The 19,806-nt window shown below is 33.1% G+C and overlaps 2 protein-coding genes across 3 annotated transcripts; one reads left to right on the forward strand and one right to left on the reverse strand.

Annotated features, from left to right (window-relative positions):
• The first annotated feature begins 3,300 nt into the window (after nucleotides 1-3,300).
• Nucleotides 3,301-10,791, forward strand: LOC123692051 (mediator of RNA polymerase II transcription subunit 30). Of its 2 annotated transcripts, none has more exons than XM_045636688.1 (8): nucleotides 3,301-3,458; nucleotides 3,562-3,707; nucleotides 4,053-4,168; nucleotides 4,850-4,913; nucleotides 5,522-5,627; nucleotides 6,451-6,658; nucleotides 7,381-7,512; nucleotides 10,592-10,791. In XM_045636688.1, the coding sequence occupies exons 2-8, from the start codon at nucleotides 3,587-3,589 to the stop codon at nucleotides 10,685-10,687; spliced, it is 843 nt and encodes a 280-aa protein (XP_045492644.1). In that variant the 5' UTR covers nucleotides 3,301-3,458; nucleotides 3,562-3,586; the 3' UTR covers nucleotides 10,688-10,791. The 2 variants fall into 2 exon arrangements, with proteins under 2 accessions (XP_045492644.1, XP_045492635.1); XM_045636679.1 differs by having other exon boundaries at nucleotides 3,302-3,458; nucleotides 3,586-3,707.
• Nucleotides 10,792-11,120: 329 nt separating this feature from the next.
• Nucleotides 11,121-18,532, reverse strand: LOC123692266. Its single transcript, XM_045636994.1, has 2 exons — nucleotides 18,378-18,532; nucleotides 11,121-11,556 (listed from the first exon to the last, which is right to left on the reverse strand). The coding sequence occupies exons 1-2, from the start codon at nucleotides 18,424-18,426 to the stop codon at nucleotides 11,261-11,263; spliced, it is 345 nt and encodes a 114-aa protein (XP_045492950.1). The 5' UTR covers nucleotides 18,427-18,532; the 3' UTR covers nucleotides 11,121-11,260.
• Nucleotides 18,533-19,806: the final 1,274 nt, after the last annotated feature.

Genomic DNA, 19,806 nt, shown 5'->3' on the forward strand with positions numbered 1-19,806 from the left:
CCTCCTTTATCCTCTACACTTAAAAAATGTGTGCGTGTACTAGTGTACACACGTAAGAAGTGTAACTTCTTTATGACCTTATTTTTCAAAAAATAATTTACTTTACGCAACTTTTCAGAAATACGTCAATCACGCGTGATAGTGTGCGTGATAGGGATAAGAAAAAGATGGGGCGGAACGGAAAAATGTCACGCGTATTGAAAAAATGTTACACTAAATTTTTTTCCAACCCCGATAAAGTAGTTTCACTTCAAAAAACAATTAACAATGATTTATTATCACACATAAACTTTTTGATTACTCATATTATGTTATTTCTTTTTATTCAACAATAAGAAACATTAAAATTATATTGAAAAAATGTATTTACTTGATAGATACGATTCATCTTAGATACCTGTATTCAGTATGCATTTTCATTGTCACCATCTTAAATGGTAATGGTTATAAAAAATAGTATTAATCTATCATTCTATCGAAGCATGTGTACAAAACACAAAATTATACAACATGTTACAAAATAGAATACTTACTTACTAAGTACCTATTAAGGTCGAAAGTTGTGAATGTATAATTGATTAAATTGTCTGCAATAGTTTAAAAATGTATTAGGTTGAAACCATCTAAATTACATTGATATATTTTAGAAAATCAGAATGCTAAGAAGTACCAGTATAGGTATTGCCCAGTGGTCAAAATTCTATTATAACCATACAAAGAGACACATACCTAGCAAATATCTACATACTATAATATATAATATATACCTAGTGACAAAACTTTCACTCCAATAAATGGGTAGGATTACAAACGGAACACCACATTGAAAGGAAGGAAGATGAAAATGCAAACATGTCTCCAGTTCTATTTTAAAATTCCGTTTATAAGAATTAAGTAGGTCGGAAGAATTTGTGTCGTCAGTCTTGGCGGTCTTCCAAACAAATAACCGTTGAAAATCGTCTCGTTGAGTTTAAAGAGATAAAAAAACACTTCCCACACCGCCTAGAAACATGTCATTGATGTGCTGATTACACTATTATAAAAATATTTAACAAGATTTACTGCAACGTGGGCTTTATGATTTTGCAATTAGATTTTTTTTATTACAAATTTTGAACGGCACGCGTGGTAGTTCACTGAAGGTCAATTTAAATGATAATTGGTCACAGTCATCTAGAAAAGCTATAAATCATCTATAAATTTTGTATAACTCTTTACACCTGATATAACAATAATTGCTTTAAGCTGTTAAAGGCGTATATTTATCCCGTACCATTTGTAAATCCTTTTAAAATTAGCTGTTACTTGTTGGTTGCGTTTTCTTTTTACCTATACCAGTAGCTGTCCCTTCAAACGTTGTTCTGCCTTACCTGTTCTTATTATTTAGGGGGATGAAAAATAATGTCCTATTCGAAGACCTACCCGAAACGCACGCAGTACATAATTTCATGGGAACCAGTCAAGTCCTTTAGTGCCATATCACACTAGCGGATTGCGAGCGGTTTCAAAGCGGAGCGGGTGCGCAACGAACACGCCGCGGATGCGCAGCGAACACGCCGCGGATGCGCAGCGAACACGCCGCGGACGCGCAACGGTTTCGCTGCGAATAGAAGCGTCAACGTCATTTTGTATACTCTCGCACAAAAGCCAGCCCTTGCCTAACTTCCATTCAATATTTCCATCGTTTCTGTAGCACTCCATTTTTTAACCGTACTGTGGAAATGCACTTACTTAACTAAATATGTAATAACAACTGAAGTTGTTGTAAAAGGTGCTATAAAATTTAATTACTAGGACTTAATAATGTAACATTTATTCCAAAAGTATGTAACGACTGACCACTTGACCAGTATAATCTCTCCCATAGCAACGTATTTTATAAAGAGATTTTGTGAACCTAATTATGAGCAAAGTGATAGTGAGTTGCTGGTTGCTTGGTAAAATTTTCTATTCACTGCTATTTATCTAATAATAAGATAGTCCTGTTTAAGTTAAGGAGCTTTAAAATTTATTTCGCTAGTGAACTTTCATAATGAGCAATTAAGTTATCTGATTGCATTTCGACCAAGATTTAATAGATAAAACAATACCCTAAACATTAACATGTTATGAAACTCGTAAAAAATAATGATCTCATAATTATTATACTATAACAAGTTATAAGAAACAACCAGCACGGATTCCATTTTGTTAATGAGTGTACATGACCGCGACGTAAACGTTGCGCATCTGCCATGCGTCCGCAACGAATTCGCTGCGCATCCGCGGCGTGTTCGTTGCGCGCCCGCAACGTATTCGCTGCGCACCCGCTCCGCTTTGAAACCGCTCGCAATCCGCTAGTGTGATATGGCACTTAACACCGCGACACGAGAATTTTATACTTATATGTCCCGCCAAACGTTGTTCTGTCTTACTCTTATTATTTAGGGGTACCTACGAAAAATCAATTTTGTCCTATTCACAGATCTCGATAATTAAAAAAATAACAGAGGATAATGGTACGGTTATTTAATCGATCTAAATAATATTCAAATCTTGATTTTAATCGGTGATTTGTTGAGGAGGCATTGACTTGCATGAAACACTCTTTCATATTTGTCATTATCCATAAGTGTTTCTTCGTTGCAACGATCAATTATTGTATCGGCAAAAATTGCCTTACTTTTATGTTCTCCGGCCACAGAAACTATGTGTTCATTTACGAAGAAACCCTCAGAATTAACAAAATGACCCTTAGTCAAGAAACAGTATATGAAGTTTTTTGTTATTTGATCATCTATTATATTGCCTTCTAGAAATTGTTCTAAACTGTCTGTAGGTGACTTCTGCTCAGCAATGCAACTATTGGATATTTCTCGAATCATTTTCACGTGAAGAGGTGCGGGGGTGACGTAAGTAATCCTGAAATGAATAGATATAACAAATAAAATAGCAAATAACCTGGATATACCTATATGTTAGAAGATGCTACACGCAGCTTCGACAGGAACAGGAGATTAACTTAGATTTTAATAATGTGTGATACAGTTATAAAAGCCAACTTGTAAAAATTCACAAAATTAGTTATAAGTCAAGTAACATAATTATGAAACAATCCGTTTCCTGTGGTTTCATAAATGGATCATACTGGATTGGAACAACTTATACAATATACGTCTTGGCTAAAAGGTGCTTAAAAGTCCTGTAGCCGGGCCATTAAATCTTAAAAAAAAAAATATATAAATACAAACGTCAAACTTAGCGTCAAACTTTAGCATCCTACCAATTACGTACGTCAAGCAAAAGTCAAAACTAGGTACTCAATGTCAGAAATGTTATTGTACCTACATTTGCGATTTATGTGTAATGTGTATTGTTATTTCGATTCTTCAAGTATCTTGGTGATATTATAATATAATTTTATTACAAATAAACCTTGTTACTTAATACCATTCGTAAAATAGCTATTTAAATTCAAGGTAATAATATATTATCTTTATCTTCGCTTCTTTCACAGTTCGTTATATTTTTATGTATTATTGATTGATTGTTTCTACATATAAATGCTGATTAACTTCGCAGTCTTAAAGTACATTGTTTTTGAAGAATGGCGGGCCAAGGGCATCAATTTCCCGGCAACTTTCAAGCGAATGCAGGAGCTATGAGGTCTGGATATGGTGCCGGTCCGATGGGAGGACAAATGCAGTCTATGCCGAATCAATTAGCAGGTAAAAATATGATGAGAGAGAGCACTATATATAGTTTTGATCCATATCATGAATATTACCTTACCATTCATTGATTATTATCAATAGATTTCTATTTTGTGAAAAAAGTAAGGAATGCAAAGTCTGAGTAAAGTTTAATAAAATAAATTACTTTTTACAACATAACTCCAGCATTCAAATAAGCCTTTATTCAGAAGAACTCATTGTTTGTTGACCATCATAAACAAAATCAAGATTATCCAAACATAATATTATGATGATGTTTGCTATTCTTAAGCTATATACTCAATTATTCTATACTGATACACTTTTATTGTATCATACGTGTTTTGTGATTAATTTCAGGAGTGATGGGTGGACCAATGGGAGCAGCTGGTATGGTTGGTATGGGCAATCAAATGGTTCCTCCATATGGAGCACCGATGCAGAATCAAATGGCTGCTATGGGTATGGGCGGACAAGTGAGTACTAGAAACAATGTTTTTAAATACATATATATTATGGCAATAGTTATAATATCCATGTTTTTTTAACTAGCTGTGCTCCGCGTTTTCACTTGTGTGGCTCCGCTCCTGTTGGTCTTAGTGTTTTTTTTTTTTTTTTTTTTTTATGGTAGAAGAAGGCAAACGAGCCGACGCCTTGCCTGATGGTAAGCTAAGTGCGCCGCCTATAGACTACCGTAACTGGGTTACGGGTGTTGCCTACTGGTAATGGATTTGGAAGAAGTTAGGTAGAAGGGGCGAGGATGGGAGGGAATGAGGATAGGGATGGAGAGGATGGGTAGGGGATGGGAAGGGATGTGGGCCTCCGGACCCCTCACTCACCGTACGGAACGCGACAGTAAACTGTCACTATGGCGCCGATATTCTGTGAGGGTGTGGTACCTTCCCCGGTGCGAGCGTGGCCCAATTCGTGCCGAAGCATGCTCGACTCCCACTTCAAAAGTATTAGTGTGATGATATATAGTTCCTGAGCTTAGCGCATTCAAACAAAACAAACTCTTCAGCTTTATAATATAAGTATAGATATATTCTAGCTGTTACTTTCAACTGAAGTTGTTGTTAATCTTGTTTATATTTTTTATTTGAATTTGTTCAATTTTGAGTTATTTTTTAATAAGCATGTAATATCTATTATTTCAGGGTATGGGTGTTGGTGTGGGTGCCGGTCCGCCAGCCATGGGGCCTCAAGGTGTTCAACAGCAAGGTAAATATAATAATACTGTGTACCTATTTCTATGAGCAGCAAGTCAGTACTGACAATATTGTATGTTTATATGGATAAAATCATGTGAATCTTCACCATTTAAAGTAGTATCTTGGCGATATAATAATATTATTTTATTACAAATAAAACTTGTTGCTTAATATCTAAATCTGTATAATATAATCTTGTACTAGATGCTTTGATTCTAAAATAAATCTCTCCTTACACATTACATACGGTAGCCTGGAAGAGATCGCTACCTAGCGATAAGGCCGCCGTTTGTACATAAATGTCTTTCTCTATTTTAAATTCTTTCTGTATTTGAATTTCTTATGTGTGTGCATAAAGTGTAAGATCACTACATAGTATAAAACAAAGTCGCTTTCCCTGTCCATATGTCCCTTTGTATGCTTAAATCTTTAAAACTACGCAACGGATTTTGATGCGGTTTTTTTAATAGATACAGTGATTCAAGAGGAAGGTTTTAGTATATCATTTATTAGGTTTTAGACAAAGCGGGCGAAGCCGCGGGCGGTGAGCTAGTAAATAATAAGTGTAAATAAATCACAACTTAAATAAAAAACAGCTACATTTTTAACTGTTTACAGGGGGAATGCAAACTGGTACAGTGCAGACTCCGACAGCGCCGGCCCCACCACCTGCTCCTAACCACCCGCCGCAGAGCAAGGAATTCAATACAGCTTCCTTGTGCAAGTGAGTATATCTCTATTTCCTATAGATTATTGGTTCTAATCTTTACTATCTATGTTAATAATATGAGTGAGAGTTTGTTTGTTTGAACTCGCTTATCTCAGGAACTATTGGTATTACTGGACCAATAGAAAAAGTAACATTGTACTTGTTAACAGAAAGCTCGCCCTACAAGTATATACCATATATTATAGAACATTTATTTAGAATAAATATTGCTGATTGCAGATGAAACAACACAAGGAAATACTTTTCATAAAAAGCAAATATTGGTTATAACTTGTAATAATTTGTTTTGGATACTTTTTCTTCTAAAATCCCTACTAATATTATAAATGCGAAAGTAACTGTCTGTTTGTTACGCTTTCCCGCTTAACCCATTGAGCCCCGAGCGGCCCGATCGGACCACAACATTTTAGAAATAGAAATAGAAATAGAAATCGTTTTATTTGCCACCATGTAACTCTTAGTAATTAATACACAAAACAGAAAAAAAAAGATAGTAATGGAGGCAAAAAGGACTCCCCGTCAGCAAAGCAGCAACCATTATTTAAAATGTGTTGCTGCACTGATTTTCAGAGGAGACCACGTGACTGTACAGATGCAATGATTCAGTATTAAATGATACATATAATTATGAAAGTGTTTTCTATTGTGTCTGTGATTCCGGGGGCTGAGTTATTACATCACTCAACCGATTTTGATGAAATTTGGCACAGACAATCTTTAGACCCTGAGAAAGAACATAGGCTAATTTTTATTGCGAAATATGTACCACGGGCGAAGCCGGGGCGGACCGCTAGTTATTTATATAAATATTTTTCAGGTTTGGTCAAGAAACAGTGCAAGACATAGTAAGCAGGACGCAAGACGTGTTCCAAACGTTAAAAGCGATACAGCCACCGAATGGGACACAACATGGTGAGAACGCAAGCAACGATAAGAAGGCCAAAATGCAAGAACAATTGAGAACTATAAGACTGCTGTATAAACGCTTGAGACTGATTTACGATAAATGTAATGAGACTTGTCAGGTAATGTTTCAGTTTATGTTATTGTATGGTTGTGTTTTTATTTGTAACTAGCGATCCGCCCCGGCTTCGCCCGTGGTACATATTTACGTTTTCTCTACATAAGATCCATCCTCGTACTTCAAGGAATATAATAAAAAAAGAATTATCGAAATCGGTTCAGCCGTTCTCGAGTTATGCGCTTACCAACACATTTTGCGATTCATTATTATAATATATAAAGATGAATGCTTTTGCTTTCTGAACAATTGGACATGTGTAAAATCACCCTTTTAATTGTAATTATTTTAGATTTTGGTAAATTTTATTATATCTTTAATATATACATCTCTTGTAATGTATAAACCTCGTGTCACAATGTGACAAACATCCTCAATGGACTCCTAAACCACTTAACCGAATATAATAAAATTCGCACACCATGTGCAGTTCGATCCAACTTGAGAGATAGGATTGTTTAAATCTCAAATCGTTTTAGAGAAAGCGGGCGAAGCCGCGGGCGGTAAGCTGGTAAATTATAATGAGTAACTATCGAATTTCTTGCCAACTCCTTTCAAAAACGATTCCTCTTTGCGAGTTTTTTAAAATATATTTTATAAATGCTTATTAAAAAAGAACAAAGAACCTTATACACAAATAAAACATAAGCTTACATATAAGCTATAAGATTTTATTTAAAATATTGGAATGACATTGATTTTTCTCTACTAATATTATTTTTACAGGGGATGGAATATACTCATATGGAGAGTCTCATACCCTTAAAGGATGAGGCTGATAACAAAGCACTTGATGAAAGACGAAACACTGAGTCGTATCGACTCGTTTTAGAAGAAAATAAGGAACTCACTGAACAGGTATGGTAATACTAGATTTCCGCCCGCTGCTTCGCCCGCGTTTGCAAAGAAACCCGCATAGTTCCCGTTCCCGTGGGATTTCCGGGATAAAAACTATCCTATGTGTTAATCCAAGTTACCCTCTATATGTGTGCTAAATTTCATTGTAATCGGTTCAGTAGTTTTTACGTGAAAGAGTAACAAACATCCATACATCCATACATCCATACATCCATACTAACTTTCGCCTTTATAATATATATTAGATATTAGATATTAGATAATAATTTTACATGCTAATTTATGAAAATAGATACATATCTATGTATACTTCTTATAATAATTCAAAAATAATTTCACTGTAAGATATGTTGGTATGTAATCTTTGAGTGTTCGAGGCTATGTATGTATCATGGGCGAAGCACGGTCGGAGATTCAAATGAAAGTTGAAGTTTCATTTTTATTATTTATTTCATTTGGGCATATTATGTGAAACAGTTAAGAGTTGTATACAGGGTGTCCCAAAAAGTAGTGATGAACGGAAGCTGGGAGGTAGAGGACCTAGAGGGCTATCCGAATCACCCCCATGTATGTTATGCGATTTTTCGTATTTTCGGAGTTATGACGTTTTTTTTCAATTTTTCACCTATCGCCGAGTACGATGATATTTTCACTCATGGTGACGTCAATTATTGCGCTAGATGCTGAATTTTTTTTGTGTGCTAAGCTGAAAGATAAGCCAATTCAGTATGGTAACATTTTCTATCGTTAGATCTTCGAATGGAATAAAAAAAAAGAATTAAATGCCAAGAAAGATAAAATTACCCAGTATGTTCACAACTTCAAGGGCCCATAAAAAATAAACTCACATAAAAAAAGTTTTCCATTTGGCTTTTAAAAACTTGCTCTGTCTATCAGGTAACTACCCTGAAAATTTTTTTATTATTCAAAAGGCTTCAATCGAAAAATTGAAATCTAAATGTGGTAAGTGAAAAAATTTTATCAACATGATGATCATTATAACCAAATTAAAACCAATAAATAGGTGTTTAATTAGCAGAAATTTTTAAAATGACCCCGCTGTTGCTCAATGTAAGTGCGACATCACCGTAAAAAGTTGTCTTGTAAATGTCTGAATGCCCTTTTATCATTTTTAATGGTTTCTTCTGCTACTATGAATTTCCGGGTTATTTCGTCCAAATTGTGGCATTCTCTCAAGTAGCCGAGGTCTTTTTAGTATTCCCATTGAAATAAATCAATGGGATTTAGGTCGAGGGACCGTGGAGGCCAGGCTTTTTGGCAGGCGTCACCGGCGCATGCGCAGGCTGCAACGACCAATCCATCATTCAGGGTATCTTTGCCCTTTAGCCTGGCCTCCACGGTTCCCGGACATAAACCTCATTTATTTTTTTTCGCGGGGATACTGCAAAGACGAGAGACTGCCACAATTTGGACGAAATAACCCGAAAATTCATAGTAGCAAAAGAAACTATTAAAAATGATAAAAGGGCATTCAGACATTTAAAAGACAACTTTTTACGGTGATGTCGCACTTACATTAAGCAACAGCGGGGTCATTTTAAAAAATTCACACCTTGTTATTGGTTTTAATTTGTTTTTATTAATCATCATGTTAATTCAATTTTTGCACTTACCACATTTAGATTTCAATTTTTCGATTGAAGCCTTCTGAATATTAAATTGAAATTTTCAGGGTAGTTTGTTACCTGATAGATAGAGCAAGTTTTTAAAAGCAAAACGGAAAACTTTTTTTATGTGATTTTATTTTTTTACGGGCCCTTGAAGTGGTGAACATACTGGGTAATTTTATCTTTCTTGGCATTTAATTCTTTTTTTTATTCCATTCAAAGGTCTAACGATAGTAAATGTTACCATACTGAATTGGCCTATCTTTCAGCTTAGCACAAAAAAAAATCAAGCATCTAGCGCAATAATTGACGTCACCATGAGTGAAAATATCATCGTACTCGGCGATAGGTGAAAAATTGAAAAAAACGTCATAACTCCGAAAATACGAAAAATCGCATAACATACATGGGGGTGATTCGGATAGCCCTTTAGGTCCTCTACCTCCCAGCTTCCGTTCATCACTACTTTTTGGGACACCCTGTATATTTAAAAAAATTTCCACTGGTAAACCAATCTACGTCTTGTTCCAATGATCACGCATCGTTCATAGTGATTTGTATTTTTCCACTAGTAACTTACAAAAAATTAACTCGTTCTGTGTTATATTAGCGTCAATAATCTGTAATCTATATGATGTTCAATAAATGATTTTTATTTTTCATTTTATACTTAACATTGCTCTGCTCCTATTGGTCTTATTGTGATGATATAATATAGCCTATAGCCTTCCTCCATAAACAGACTGTCTAATAGTGAAATTATTTTTCCAATCAGACCCGTGGTTCCTAGGTTTAGCGCCCAGCAAATAAACAATCAAACTCTTCAGCTTTATAATATTAGTATTAGTTCAGGATACATCGCCCATTTTTGCAAGTGACTACTATCAAGCTAATTTTCCGTTTGTAGCTTTATTTTGATGAGACGCCCAATAATTTCGTGTACGAAAGTCTCGATAGTGGTAACTAACAGAGATAATAAGGATAAAAATTTTTGATTTGATGGTTCTCAAATATTTATTACTAACTGAATTTTTTTTTGTTCAATCTCAAGATATTTACCTAAATTATTCGAAAAAATATTTGTCCTACAAAATCTATGGTTGGTTCAAAGAGTCCCCCTTTCCAAAGTGTATCGATAACGAGGTCATCATAAATGATTACTAACAAGCTGATTTTTTTGTTTTCACTTAATTAATGTTTATATAATTCAACAGACATATTGTCCTACAAATTGCGTAATAAATATTTGAGAACCATCAAATCAAAAAATTTTATCTTTGTTATCTCTGTTAGCTACCACAATCGAGAGTTTCGTACACGAAATTATTCGGTGTCTCATCAAAATAAAGCTACAAACGGAAAATCAGCTTGATAGTAGTCACTTGCAAAAATGGGCGATGTATCCTGAACTATATAGATAAAGCAAATGTTAAGTTCATTTTTTTTTTCAGGTCGTCTTGAAGAATAAGCAGTTGAAAGATGTTATAACGAACCTTAGAACAATCATATGGGAGATCAATGTTATGCTTACTATGCGGAAATCTTAATTTTAGTAGATAATTTAATTATGTATATATTATTTTTAATTTAGCATTTAAGAAATGTCGTTGTATTGGAAATAATGTCATGTAAATATAGTTTTAATAAGCTTTCTGGTTTTTTATTTTTCTTACGTCTACGGACTGGACAAAATGACAATTTGTATTGCACAATTTTAAACTATCTTTATCTGTTGAATTGAAATCACCATCTATTTTTTTTTATTTATCTACATGCTGCTCAAACCTACTGCTTGAAATGGATAACATTTCTTTTTATATAAAAGAAAGTTATGTTAGTTACACTACTAATAACATAAGAACGGCTGAATGGATTTTAATGATCTTTACTATGTTTGTATAGGATAATAAAAAAAAAATGAAAAACTTCTACCCAGGTGGAGCATGGATACTGTTGATTCACATAAAATAAAACATTACCAAAAATAAATTATATTTATTCTTGTAATCACAATAGAATACATAATCACATAGCGTATTCAATACAATAAATAAATAACAAAAGTTGGCAAGCTCTGCGTTCAAGCCGTATAACCTAAAGCTAAATAAGTACGAATCTCACTAATGTTCAATGGGTTTGGGGATTTCAAAGGTGGCTTTTTTCTTTTTTTCTACAACTTTCTCGTATGGGCGTTTGTCGATTGTGTTTGGTGCGTCTGGGGTTGGTTGTGGTTTGTCGTTTAGTTCTGGAATGTCTGGGACGGCTTCGATCTGTTTTCCCGCGCTTCTGCCGGCGGGCGCGTGGAAAGCCTCAGCTAGTTCGGGGTTGATGTCTTCAAGCGGTGTGTCCCCATTTCGAATGTATACGGGGACGTAACCGGGCACTTCGGGGAGATACTGCCATTTGGGACGGGCCTCTGGAAATTTAGAAATGTTTATTATTAATATGGCGAAAACATGATATATAAATAAAAAAATATTTCAGGACAATTTTCACACATGGCGCAAACTGATCCCATACTAAGCTTTCGCTTGTGTTATGTAAACCATAATAATATATTTTTGTATAAAGTAGATCGAGATGGTTTGTCACATAATTTCGGGGACTAGTGCTACAAAAAAAATGAAACAAGTTTCAATAGGGACAATTGAATACGTTACGTATTAAAACTATTTTCTTATTTAATTAAAAAATACGCAAAACTTTGTCGCTTGATGATTCGGACCAAAAAAAAAGCACAGATTGGTTTTGCTATTTATATGCTAACTGTATTAATTAAGTACTGTTTATTTAAGGTTTAATTTTTTATTATTTTTTGTAGGTCCCTTAAAGTTCAGACACTACAATTTTTTGTAGATCGACCCGATTTGAGCTATTAAATACATACGATATTCGACTTTCATGTAACTTGATTAGTTTAAATATACCTAGAGTTTAATAAATAATAATGTATTATCGTTTCCTGTTATGGTTAATAGATGCAAACAGGTCTGGGGACCGTTTGAGTCATATGAGTTGATTTTGGTTACAACCGATTTAAGCTTCTAAGGAGCAGCTGATTTGATAGGTTTAATAACCCGTCATGTTTCAAGGAAATTTGATGCAGTTTTATGCGGCTTTTTGATCATAAAATTGTGTTTGCACAGAACCCAGCTCAGGTATCTACATATTTTTAACTTTTTTACATTTATTAATTATTTTTTAATGCACAAAAACGCCCTTTACAAAAGTTTCTCGTATATCGATTCGATTCAATTTGGATTCAATTAAGATCACAGATAATATAATACCCAGATACTATAAATATAATTTGGAGTTAACATTTTACATATAATAATTTTCTTTATCATAAAGAAGCAAAAATACTTTATTGTGAAGAAGAAGGTTGATAAAAGAAAGACAAAAGAAAAGGTTTATGTAGTCAAATACTAATAATAATAGTTTATGTAATCTTTTCATAGATTTTATGTTGATTTTCCAAATACAGCTCATCACAGGGAATAGAGAGACGATAATGACTTTGTAACTTTTAATTGTTTTGCGAATTTTGCGAAAATAAGTTGGTAGAGTGGATAAAACAAATCAGACACTCTAGGTGTCTGATTTGTTTTCATATGGATACAGTTCTCTAGGTGTCTGATTTGTTTTCATATGTGCTCACTGTATCCATATGTGCTCACTGTATCCATAAATATGCATCATGCATTCATAAAAAATGCATCTAAGCACCATGCAATGGCGAATTTAATTTTTTGAGTTTCAAGGCAAGCTAGTATGTAATTATATGTAATTATAATATTTTATCAATACGTGGAGTCCCGGAGGTCACGAGACGGGGTTCGGATGCGCACGAGCATGGATCGTGCATCGTAAATCTGCTAATAGATATTGGATAGGCCACTTGTTTGAACTGCTTTCCTTGTTAGTGCCGGTCGTTCAACTTGCAAATATCATTTATCTGTTTTTGAGGAATGCGAAATGCGTAGAGAGATATCTGTCAATAGTAGGAATCATGCGCGATCATCCTGTCTTATAATGAAGTAGTTTTTGCAAGTATGAATATTTAATATAGAAATTATTATTAGACAAAGTTAACATGTGTAATAATTGTGTGCACTAATAATAGATAGTGGTCATCTTTATAGAATAACTGTTTGCGTCGTTTATAATTAGGTATACGCGTAGCTGGTTTAACAAATAAGCCGGCCTATTCCGCCTAGTTTATTAATTTTCTTCAGTTTTACAATGTTATTTACTATCAAACTGTAGTGTTCCTATAGGTGTGTGCAAACCTAGTGCAAAAATAATATCTTAATTAAATATCAGATGTCATAAACGGTTCTCTACATAGGTATATTACTTTACCGTTTATAAAGGACTAGCGGTTCGCCCCGGCTTCGCCCGTGGTACATATTTCGCAATAAAAAGTAGCCTATGTCCTTTCTCGGGTATCCAAATATCTCTATATCAAATTTCATGCAAATTGGTTCAGTAGTTTAGGCGTGATTGAGTAACAGACAGACAGACAGACAGAGTTACTTTCGCATTTATAATATTAGTATGGATTTGGACTTCGAAATAAGTTTTGAATTTGACATATTGATATGAACTTGGTGAAATGAATTTGGTGCAAGCTTTTAAAATAAATCAATTTAATAACTAACTATTCGTAATTGCTTGGTTTATTATCAGCATTAACTGTATGAAATAGTTGCACGCTACATAGAGCAATGACCGAATCCAAATATCACGTCCCGTTCGACTCCCATCTCAAGAGTCCCACTTATCACCTGCCTATCATTTCCAACTACAATGAGAAACATTATTTAGCCATCACGTTCAATAGGCATGCAGTTTTAACGTATAAGTGCATCGTGGGTAGAGCTATTTTCGCGTGTCTGTTATATGAAGATCTGTAAGTATATTTGGTTGCAGGTTGCCTGTACAGTGTTAAATCAAGTTAAATTTACGGAGCGAGTGCTTGACTTTCGCCTAACGGTGCAGCATAAGATGTTTTTGCTTCTCAAAACGCTAACTGTATCCGCCTTATTGCTTAGGTACACGTTTAAATATTATTGCTAGGAAGCTACTTTCAGAAACGACCGTTAAATTTTATACATATTTGTGTGTTAGACTATAGGTGGGACTAACATTGGAAGGTTCTAAATGTGTTCTTCTTTAGATTTGGAAAAGTCTTATAAACTTTTTACATTTTACAAGCGAAATAGCGAAATATAGATAATAAAATTTGTGTCTCTATTTTGTACTAACGACTGGATGATAATGAAAGTGCGCAAATTATTTTCCTCAATCGTTTTTGACGTACATATTAACCTCCACAAAGAAGGGTTATCAATTTAGTTCATTTTATTTTTGTAAAGTGCAGTTGACTTTGTTACGAAAATATAAATCCTATCTGTATCAATCAAATGTGTTTATTATTTCGATATATATTTATTCCTTTGATGTGCTGTAAAAGTTACATGTACTATCTACGTTTAATGAACATTTGTTACAGTAGTTGCATTGCATGTTTGGACAAAACTTTAAAGTGAGAGATGTGCGAATAACAGGTTGTTAATATATTGGACAACATTTGGATATTATCTAGGAATGAAATAGGTATATGAGCATCTAAATTCATATTTATTACTTGCATATTTAAATAAACATCATCGACCTACAATTGCCTTGCAATTGAGTTGACCGCATTTCTATACGTAGGTACTGTAAAGTCTTAAGTAGATCATTAAGTAATGTAAAGTGTAATCAATCAAAATATTGCCTCAGGAAATTGTGTATGTAGATGAACTTACTTTCTAATAATAATTAACTTTCTTCCAAATAAACAAGCAAAAAAAGTAAGTACTGATTTCATCACATCACTTGAGGATAGCTGGAATATTCTTTTAATATAATTTGATAAATTTCATTTTTTTTTCTTTGAATATATTATGCTTTGAAAGGACAGGAAAAAAGCTTAGGACTGTTTGAATTTACCGTGCTATCAATGAGTGTTTTCACTTTTTTACTAATTATCTTTTTATTTTATACTTTTTTAATAATTATCTTTTTATTTATGTTACTCTAGACGTACTGTACTTAATTATGTAGATTGTAGAGTATGATATTTTTCCAGTTTTCATTCATGTTTTGGCAAAGAAAACTAGATACATACTTTGAAGCTGGCTAGTGTTTGGTACAAGTGGTCTAAAATAATCTATACTAATATTATAAAGCTGATGAGTTTGTTTGTTTGAACGCGCTAATCTCGGGAACTACTGGTCCGATTTAAAAAATTCCTTCGGTGTTAGAAAGCTCATTTATCGAGGAAGGTTATAGGCTATATATCATCACGCTACGACCAACAGGAGTGGGGCCACGGGGGTGAAACCGCGCGGAGCAGCTAGTATTGAATACACATGCTTAGACGTAGATTATACAGTAAGTAGGTCAGTGAGGTTAAGAGTCGGTCTAGATTTCTTATCTAAATAAGTCTAAACAAGTTAGGTTTTACGAGCAAACAGACATGGCGTTGACGTAGGTACATGATTTACGTATGCAAAAACTTCTACTATAATAATTAAATGATAGTAATGCTCTGGATATTAATATAAATAAAAATATATTAATTCCATATCTCCTTCTAAAACCAATGATAATCAAGTATTCTTTTTAACCGACTTCAAAAAAAGGAGGAGGTTATCAATTCGGCCGGTATGTTTTTTTTGTTTAGATGTTTCTTTATTAGAAAAGAATTTGGATAAAAAGGAATAATTGTTAAAAATATGTAATGACGATTCAAAAGAGCTTCTAAAAGAAGTCTAATTGAATAAATAAATATTTGAGTTTTTTTTTAGTTTAATTAATAAAGAGCGAGAGTCGAGAGAGTAACCTATTAATAATAATCTAAGCAGAATCATCGATTCAGTCTTATAACAATTTCAGAATATTCGTCATTCGCATGATTAATAATGAGATCATCGTGCTTCTCAGAAACTTATTTCAAAAAATACTAACACCCCAGATACATATTATCTCTATGTAACACCCATTTCAAACGTTTTAAACGCACCTAGAGCTCAGCCAAAAGCAAAAAAACGAAGATCGTGTCTGCTGTTCCATTTGTAATTGCCCACAAAAAATAAAATCGCAAAACGGCACATCGATTACTATAAATACCAGTACAATTAAGATTGCGTCGAAAGAAAAGGTAGCAATGGATGTTTTACAACGTAATTTTATGCTCAAAGATGTTGGTCAAAATTGGAATTTTATAATTTAATGCAAAAACAAACACGATCAACCTGTTCCGAGTCGGGTTACACACCACTGGACAGGGCGATGACTCTGCTATCTTTGCCCATTTGGTAAAAAAGGTTTGCCATTATTTCTAAATATAAAATTAAGTTAAGAATTGTCGACTAAAAGCTAAACTTGAGCTTTTAAAATCATATGCTTGAATATTCGAATCGTTCCTATAAATTGTTATGAGTACTTATAATAGATTGATATAATAAATAATTTAAACAATTTGAAAAAGTAAGGTAAACACAAAACATCGATCAAAAATGTATGACTAGATATTAATAATCCTAATTCGGGTGAAGTTGGAGCTTAAAGCTTAAGTATAAAAGATATTCTTTCTATAGAATTTCAAGAAAGGTCGAAATAATTTATTTTTAAAACGATTGAATGATCTAATCAGCTTGTAACTTTTTACAATAGCTTTACAAAGTTATCCTTGAGATGCCTCGACCAATTAAGCGAATTTAACGAACACAATTAAATTTTACAGTCCAAATATCACGCCATTTACCGCCAATTTTGAATAGGCTTTAATTGATTACATATATATTTTATATTCTGTAAAAAAGATTGTATCTTAGACACGACTACGGAAGATCCATCACGTTTATAAAACATGCATTGTCGTGACTCAAAAAATGATTTAGTATGTTCAGTCTATTAATTATAATGTATTTATCTTATTGTTTTTGTTTTTTTTTTGTTATCATAAGAATGTAACCCTTTGTTTAACGGATTTACTTGTAGTTTTTGCGTATTGATATAACAAATTGACTGGATTTAATCAAATCATAGTAACGCTTCTTAACCGAATTTATAATGGATGTCTTAGGCGATAATGAAACAAGTGTTTAAATGTGGTAAAAAATTGCCATGATACGAATTTTTATGGGGTTTCAGTCAGCTTTTTTGCCCTTTAATATTTTATGATTCATAACATTTATTATAAACTATTATTTCTGTGTAACATAATATCTATTTGAATGAAAACTTATAATTCTATGAACTTATTTTTATAAAGTAAATTGCATACACATAATAATTGTATATATGTATGTTATGTATGTTGTATAGAATGCCCAAGAGAAAAATGTAAATTAGCAATACCTTGGTATTTATAGTACATTATTAATAATTATATTATTGATTAAAAAAACACATATCTACATATTATTATTGAACATAAATGATTCAATGTTGATTATTTATATCACGATATTATTTTACTTTTGTAAGAAATTGTAAAGATGTGACTGGTTTATTTGCAAAAAGCTTACGATAGTTAAACTTAATTGGCTTTTAAAATTACAGTTATGATAATATGCGTCTGAAGGCTATATAATATGTATAAATGACGTAAATAGGACTACATTTTACATAAAAAGTTAGAATATAGAGCTTTATTTTTTAACCGACTTCAAAAAAAGGAGGAGGTTATCAATTCGGCCGGTATATTTTTTTTTTTTTATGTATGTACACCGATTACTCCGAGGTTTCTGAACCGATTTACGATTGATTCTTTTTTTGTTCGATGCGAGATGGTGTCGAATTGGTCCCATAAAAATTTTATTCGGATAGGCCCAGTAGTTTTTATTTTATGAGCATTTTTGTCTGTAGGTATTTGTAAATTTTGCAAGTGCAAGTTTGAAGTCGGTTGTTTTTAACGCAGTTATCACTTGTTCTAGTTCTGAATCGTTATTAACCTTTCGCAATTTTATGAGAATTTAAGTTATTTACTACAATCCCGAATACAACAAAAAAATCAATCGTTAGATACAGGGCTCTAGAAAACAAAAGGTGCTTAATAATATTTCATCGCTCTTTCTTAGCTCTATATATTTTTTTAAATCTAATTGAGCATTTTATCTTATTTTAATCTAGTTGAATGTTGGTAATTAATGGTTAATGTTCTAATAAAAAAAATCTTACCCGTAACCACTAAATACAATGCACACACAATTACAATCGATTTATACATTATTAGTGTTTATTAATAAAAAAATATTCGATAGATATGCGCCCGTGGGCCTTGGTAGCGAACGTACGAGTGATGCGCTCGCGCAAGGGACCGGAATAAAAACATCGAACCGTTTCAGACCCCTGGCGTATCGGTAAAGCTAGCCTTTGCTGTATTAGTTATGTTTCGTTTTTATTGCCTAGGCCCTAGACAGTTGCATTTTATGGTAAATGCGTTTTAGTATTTAACCGACGTCCCCAAAAACGAAGAAGGTTCCCAATTCACCTGTATCTTTTCGTTTCTGATAATCCGTTTTTGAAAAATTGACGTGATTATTTTTCAAACTCAAACACAAACTCAAACATCCATTTATTCAATTAGAGTACTATTTAGTAGCACTTTCGAATTGTCATTACATAATTATTTTTAACATTTACCACCGATTCGGAAAGCAGTATCTATGGAGAAGAACCGACAAGAAACTCCATACTTAGTTGCTCTTTTAAAATCATGTCGATATTACATAATATGTAACTTATATCTAAATACATAATATATCATAATATGCCAAAGAACAGCTGTCCTGTGGTTTTTACGCGACAACCCTCCATGGGTTTTTGTATTTGTATTTGATAGACAATGGTTGTACATATTTTGGTCCCATTTCAGAATCCGAAATTGTTATGTCTCTTCCAGGAATGTCGGTGGTTGTAGATTCCTGCCAATTTTTTTTTTATTTCAAAGACTACTTACTTACTAACATCGAAATGAATATTTCCCATATGCACCCAAATTCTGCTTTTTTGTAATATTGTTCATTTTCTGCTTTGTCCTATCTTGTTTATACAATAAAGTATTATAAATAAATACACCACCTAAAAGAAATGATAATGTCGGTTAAAAATGTTGCCAAACTTGTAGTAACTACTTTCGGAACGGGTATTAGTGTTTTGATGATTCAAAAACTGCTTTGCATTTTTCTTCTATGTAGGTACGTACTAGCAAATTAGTTTAGTGTGTCAATCGAAAGTTAATTTAATTTCATACAATAAGGCATTCGTAGAAACCAGTGGCTGGATGCAGTTTAATACATATCCTATAGTATATAAATGAAAACAAAATAGGAAAATATAGGAAAAAGCTCAATACTACCATATTTACAAACGAACTTGAAGATTTTTTGTCATATATTGAATTCAAGATGAAAGTTTCATAAATCAAATGAAATGAAACATGCACTCAGTGAAAGGGGAGTAAAGTGATTTTCTCTCTGTAAAATAATTTATTGCAACCAGTAGATATTACCTTAAACGAAAGCTCAGTAAGAACTTAACACAGTAATATCTTGTTCTCACTGTTTATTTAGCACTTTACACTTCTAAGTTATGTTAGTACTAAAGA

The sequence above is a fragment of the Colias croceus genome, chromosome 1 (genome assembly GCF_905220415.1).
Source record: "Colias croceus chromosome 1, ilColCroc2.1".
Lineage (NCBI taxonomy): Eukaryota > Metazoa > Arthropoda > Insecta > Lepidoptera > Pieridae > Colias > Colias croceus.

Excerpts from the sequence above, each read along its gene's own strand:
- LOC123692051 (XM_045636688.1), top strand. The coding sequence starts at position 3,587 with ATGGCGGGCCAAGGGCATCAATTTCCCGGCAACTTTCAAGCGAATGCA. Across the intron at positions 4,169-4,849 it reads CTATGGGTATGGGCGGACAA|GGTATGGGTGTTGGTGTGGG; the intron begins GTGAGTACTAGA and ends CTATTATTTCAG. Across the intron at positions 6,659-7,380 it reads AATGTAATGAGACTTGTCAG|GGGATGGAATATACTCATAT; the intron begins GTAATGTTTCAG and ends TTATTTTTACAG.
- LOC123692266 (XM_045636994.1), bottom strand. The coding sequence starts at position 18,426 with ATGTATAAATCGATTGTAATTGTGTGTGCATTGTATTTAGTGGTTACG. Across the intron at positions 11,557-18,377 it reads ATTGTATTTAGTGGTTACGG|AGGCCCGTCCCAAATGGCAG; the intron begins GTAAGATTTTTT and ends CTAAATTTCCAG.